Source organism: Galeopterus variegatus, unplaced genomic scaffold (assembly GCF_000696425.1).
Source record: "Galeopterus variegatus unplaced genomic scaffold, G_variegatus-3.0.2 Scaffold5836, whole genome shotgun sequence".
NCBI lineage: Eukaryota > Metazoa > Chordata > Mammalia > Dermoptera > Cynocephalidae > Galeopterus > Galeopterus variegatus.
In genome coordinates, this window is record NW_007731947.1 from 114,174 (window position 1) to 119,880 (window position 5,707).

Consider the following 5,707-nt stretch of genomic DNA (forward strand, 5'->3'; position numbering starts at 1 on the left):
AAGCCTGCTGGTTAAACTCTCTGTTGTGTTTTTTATTTCATTGAATGAATTCTTCAGCTTGGCAAGCTCTGCTACATTCTTTTTCAGGGCATTGGTTTCCTTGTACATTTCTTCTTTCAGGTCCTGTATACTTTTCCTTGTTTCATCATGTTGTCCAACTGAGTTTTCTTGTATCTTATTTAGTTTCCTTAGAATTATCACTTGAAATTCCTTGTCAGACATTTCAAGGTCTTCTTGTTCTATAGGATCTAGAGCTTGAGAGTTGTACTTCCTTGATTTTTCATATTTCTTGTATCTTTCCTTTGATGTTTAGTCATTGTGCCAGGGGAGGATGCTGCTGGGGCTGCCAATTTGGTACAGCTGCCTCAGTGTCTGCTCAGTTGCCCACTAGTGCTTCAAGTTGTGGTTGCCTCCGGTCTTGGGCCTCTCTGGAGAGGTGCCTCTCTGGTCAGTGCCCACTCAGCTGGGCTGGGGATGGAGTCAGGCAGTGGTGGCAAGGCCTACCTGCTGGGTTGCATACTGGCATTGCGGGGCACGTGTTCTCTGTGGATCTTGGGCTTCTCTAGCTGGGCACCTCTCTGATCAGCATGCACTTGGCCAGGCTGGGGATGGAGTTGGGCAGTGGCAGTAAGGCCTACCTGCTGGGTCGCACGCTGGCATTGCAGGGTGCATGGTCTCCATGGGTCTTGGGCTTCTCCGGGCACCTCTCTGATCGGTGCACACTCCCTATGGAGCACTCATAAAGGGCCTTGTGAAAAAGAGGACCTTGTCAGATAAGGTTTGGGTATTACTTAAAGGCTATGAGAAGTCTTAAGTAGACTATTTTAGCTTAGCATCTCCCAAACCATTTTACCAAAGAACTTTTGTTTCAGGCAAGATCTGTTAATATAGATTCATCTATTAACATTGTGGTCCTCAGAGTACTCTGAGAAACACAAAATCAGAGTATAGACTGGATATTCTGGTTCTAACTTCTTTGGGATTCTTATTCTTAGACTAGAAAATAGCATTTAGAAAGCAAAAGTATTGCTTTTCACATAATTGATTAATTAAGTTCTGTAAAGAAGTCTTTTTGAATATTGCTTTTTTTTTTTTTACTGCTCTGATAATAAAGCATTATCCAGTAGTATCATCCAGTTTTATTGGGGAGCAAGAATTGGCTGATGACTTTTGTTTCTTTACTAAGCCTCAGCAGTCATAGCTAATTAAAAGGAAGCTGTATTGTTATTTTATATGCAGTCTTTGGAATAAATATATTTTAATACTTTAGTGATAAAAAATGGTTGTATATTAGCAGAAATCCCAGACCCTTTTCTTGGTCATTATAAAATCTGGCCAACTAATTACTTCAGATACATTAGGAAAAGAATAAACTAAAAGAAAAGGGTACTCTGGTTCAAATATTTTGTTTAGTAAAAAACAACTTTATTTTAAATTATTTTTACATCTAAAAAGTTATCAATACTGAAAATATGCCAAATACACATTAATTTTTCTTTGATTAAGAAAATTCTTCTGATTTTGCCTGTGTTGCAATTTTATATATCACAATTAGATTTTTAAAGTATTCCAGTTAATAGAAAACTGGCTACTTCTATTATTCATTGTTGAGAATTAAATGATGTAATTTGGTCTGCATTTAGATATACTTGGATTACTCAAATTCTGTGCTGGTCTATTCATCCCTCTTCACCCTAGCAATCTTCGCCCCTTCCCCACTTCCTAAGAGAGCTGTATACACAAGAAATATTAATGAATGGAAAGTAGGAGTACTGTACTGTTTTATATTTAGGTAGGTTGGAGCTGGACATCACAAAACAGACTTTCTAGAAAACTGTGTTAAAATCTTAGCCCAGGACAAGCCTCCGTCTCCTTTTATACCTCACACCAGAAGGCCACTGAGCCATACTTGAAAAAAATGCCAAGTGCCTGAGCACGAGCATTCTTGTTAGAAGATAATCAGGTGCTAAGACGGCTACCAATTTGCCTGGGGACCTAGTCTCTGCTTACTGACACAGTCATATGTAAGTTCATGACCTTTAAAACTCAGTTAACTCATTCATTAGAAAAGGTTATCTCATTGCTGTTGTGGAATCTAACTAATCCAATTAGCAGCTCCTCCATTCTGAGGAGGTGGGGAGAAGGAGGAAGAAAGGAAGTTGAGCACAGATTTTCCCTGGGGTGGGGAAAGACCTGAAAGTTGTCCCCCTCATAGTTCATAATCTGTTTTTGTTCTTTTTTCATCTAATTTTTAAGTAACTTTTACAGAAATATACATACTGAAAAGTACACAAATCATAAGTATACAGATGGGTTAATTTTTTATAGCATTGACACACTGTGTAATCCCCAACCATATCAAGAAACAGAATGTTACCAGCATCCAGAAGCCCCTTTAGGCACACTTCTACACTGCCGCCCCTGAATAGCAGCTATCCTGACTTCTAACATGATAAGTTAGTTTTATGTATTTTTGTACTTTATAGAGACAGAACTGTACAGTACGTACTTCTTTTGCTTAATGTCGTCTGTAAGATTCAAAGTGTTGTGTAGAATTGTAAATCATTCGTTCTCATTGCTGTTTTTTAATCCACTATGAATATAACACTATTTTTCTAGTCTACTATTAATGGCCATTTGAGTTGTTTGTACTATTTTGTTATTATCGATAGTGCTGCTGTGAATATTCTTGTACATGTCTCAGTGTGTATATGTATGCATGAAGGTACATACCTGAGAATGAATTGCTGAATATCATAGGGTATGTATGGGTTCAGTGTTAGCAGATGTCGGGCTAGATCACAGACCCCTCTGCCCCATCCTGTGCAGGTCGCCTGAGTCAGGTAGTTGAAAAAAGATTCTGGTGGTGGATAACAGGATAGACATGCTTTATTCCGATGCAAACTCTGCTGGCCAGTGGTTTGGAGCTGCTGCCTTTTATACCGAAACTACACAACAGGGCAGTGAGCAAAGGGGTACATGGGTGCACATGCGCACTAACACTACTCTTACATTACTCAAGGTGAGAGGGCCTGACTAAACTAACTCCATTTTCCTCACAGTAGATATTGCCATTTTTCCAAAGTGGTTGTACCAATTTACACTCCCATCAGCTTTGTATGAGAAGTTTATTTACTCCATATCTTTTGCATTTAGAATTCATTTTAGCTATTGTGGTGTATATTTCATAATGGTTTTAATTGCATTTCTCTGATGACGAATGTGATTGAGCAACTTTTCATGTTTATTGATCCTTTCTGTCACCTCTTTTGTGAAGAACCTGTTCAAGTCCTTTGCCGATTTGTGCCTGACAATTTCTGTCTTTTTCTACCAAGAGTTCTTTGTATATTCTAGATATGAGTCTTTTGCCAGATATACATTTTGTAAATATATTCTTCGACTTTGTGACTTACCTTTTCATTCTCTTAGTGGTGTTTTTTTGATGAACAGATGTTTTTTATTTTAATATGGTCTAGTTTATAATTATTTTTCTATTATGATTGGTACTTCTTAAAAAAAGTAATCCTCCCCATATATAATCTTTTAAAATGGCATTTATATAGTGAGATTTTACCTATACAGTAGTAAGGCTTTTATTAGATATTGTTTAATGGTAGACTGAAGTGGCAGTAGGACTTTGTAAATGAAGCTGTCAACAAGTTTTGTGTTTTTCTTTTGGAAAAAAAGATGAATGGACAGAAACATTTTTGTTTTATGAGATTTTCTGTTTTATTTTAACAAAAGGAAAATTAATTTATATTTTTCTTCAACTCCCTTTTAATTTCTACACACTTTAAACAAACTTGGAAAAAAGATTTTCTAAATATAAGATATTCTTATCGTTTTTCTATAGAGCCATCCAGCTTTAAAAATAATTAAAAGTATCGATACCAGAAAAAACCTACCTAATGTTCTAAGTGTGGCCGATCATATTTGTGTCTAATAATTTTATTTTCTTTTAACATTCTTAGAGCTTTTTGAAAATGAGCATGTGCGTATTGGGCAAAAAGGTAAGCATTTAATTATAGTTGTTTTAATTTCTGAAAAATAAGACAGTTCTAGGTAAATATCTATCAAATTTTGTCAATTGAAATGTAATGTCTGAAAAGCTAAAAACGTAATGAGGAGTAATATTTAACTATGCAGATAATATAATAAGAATCTTTATAAAGAGGGAAAATGCATTATTTTGGCTTTATCAATAAATGTCAGATAAAGAAGTACACAGCTGGTTCACCTAAAAGGAAATGCAGACGCACATTCCTCAGGGATATTAGCTTAATCCATTCAGCAGTAGAATTTCATTTTAAAATCAAAGAACGTGTTCTCTCTTTGATGCATCCACACACCTCTCATTAGAGTTAATGGAAATATGCTCTTGCATGAGGAAAAAATGTAACTGTAACATTTCCCGATGACTAAACAATGGTATGACTTAATAACCGAAGTGGCTCTAAGTATTCTGGGGAATAATTTTACCTCATCTTTTGAAGATTCTTTTCCTTCTTTTTATAAACACTGTTTTGTCTTTGAAATATGAAGTGCAGATTAGTCTTTGTGTCAGAATGAACCTTCTATGACTGTTACATTGTCATGTACCAAACTCCCTAGTTCAATTTTTCGAAATCATATTTATTTAAAAGAATTCATTTGTATAATTTGACACTTTCAATAAATGTAATTGCTTATTAAAGAATATATTTCATCTCTTTTTTATTTCATCGAGACCCTTTGTTTCTTCTGATCATGTCATTTTCATTTAGTATAAGTTTTTTTCTCTTTCCTTTTAAGAAGAAAATGTAAGAAAACTGTACTGTTAGAAAAACATTGCAGTTGTCTAGTATGCCTTTTTTTGGTTTTTTGTTTTGTTTTCTTCTGCTTTTATTTACAGTCTGTGTAGGAGATATTTTCATTAAAGAAAATAAAAATGAAAACAAAAAGTTGATATATTAATTTTGTGAACTTGGCTGCTTAAGAATAATTTTGGCCTTCTTAAAAGGTTGCAAGATCTTCTTTGTTTTTCTTTAAAAAATTCCTCCTTTCTGTTGATTTTGGCAGATAGCTAAGAAGCCATCTAACAGAATGATTACCTTACATTGTTAAAATTTTTAGCCTTTTTATATATAAAAATTATATGTAATTTACTATATACATTAAATTTAATATATTAAATTTATTAGTAATGCATTTATTAGTAATTAGCTATAGTTAAAGCAAAGTCATTTCAAGGTGACTATATTTTAAAGCTTTTACCAGGCTGGGTAGGAGGTGGAGGAGCTTAAGGCTTGAAACCTGGAGGGCTGGTAATAGGGCCGTATCAAAATCCAGAGGGTAAAAGAAGATATGATGTAATTATGTTAGATATAAAGATTAAATGTTAGCTTCCCAAAAGATTTATAATTAAAGATTTTAGTGATATTTCTTACATTATGAATTTTCTAATGAGGTTTTAATATATTTTTGACAGTTCTAGCAGAACAAGATAGCGCTGCTGCTCAGCAGTATGTCAGACAAGGAAGTCCCACAGCACTGAGAGCTGAATTGTGGGCTCTCATTTTGAACATTTCCAGTCAGCCTGAGGTAAGAAGAAAAGAGGATAGGCCAAATTTGGGCTATTGATATTTATTTTTCAAAGACCGGTTATTCAAAACAGAAAAACTTTTGTTTCTTGGTCTATTATTTACTCCCCCCCCCCCCCCCCCCCCCC

The 5,707-nt window shown here is 34.9% G+C and overlaps 1 protein-coding gene across 1 annotated transcript in view; it reads left to right on the forward strand.

Moving 5' to 3' along the window:
- TBC1D19 (TBC1 domain family, member 19) overlaps positions 1–5,707 on the forward strand; it is a gene marked incomplete at its 3' end in the record, with an annotated part of 95,808 nt that overhangs the window by 72,072 nt on the left and 18,029 nt on the right. The window contains exons 10-11 of the mRNA XM_008590073.1: positions 3,972–4,010; positions 5,468–5,580. Coding sequence (XP_008588295.1) covers positions 3,972–4,010; positions 5,468–5,580 — 152 coding nt within the window. The remainder of the gene's footprint in view (positions 1–3,971; positions 4,011–5,467; positions 5,581–5,707) is intronic.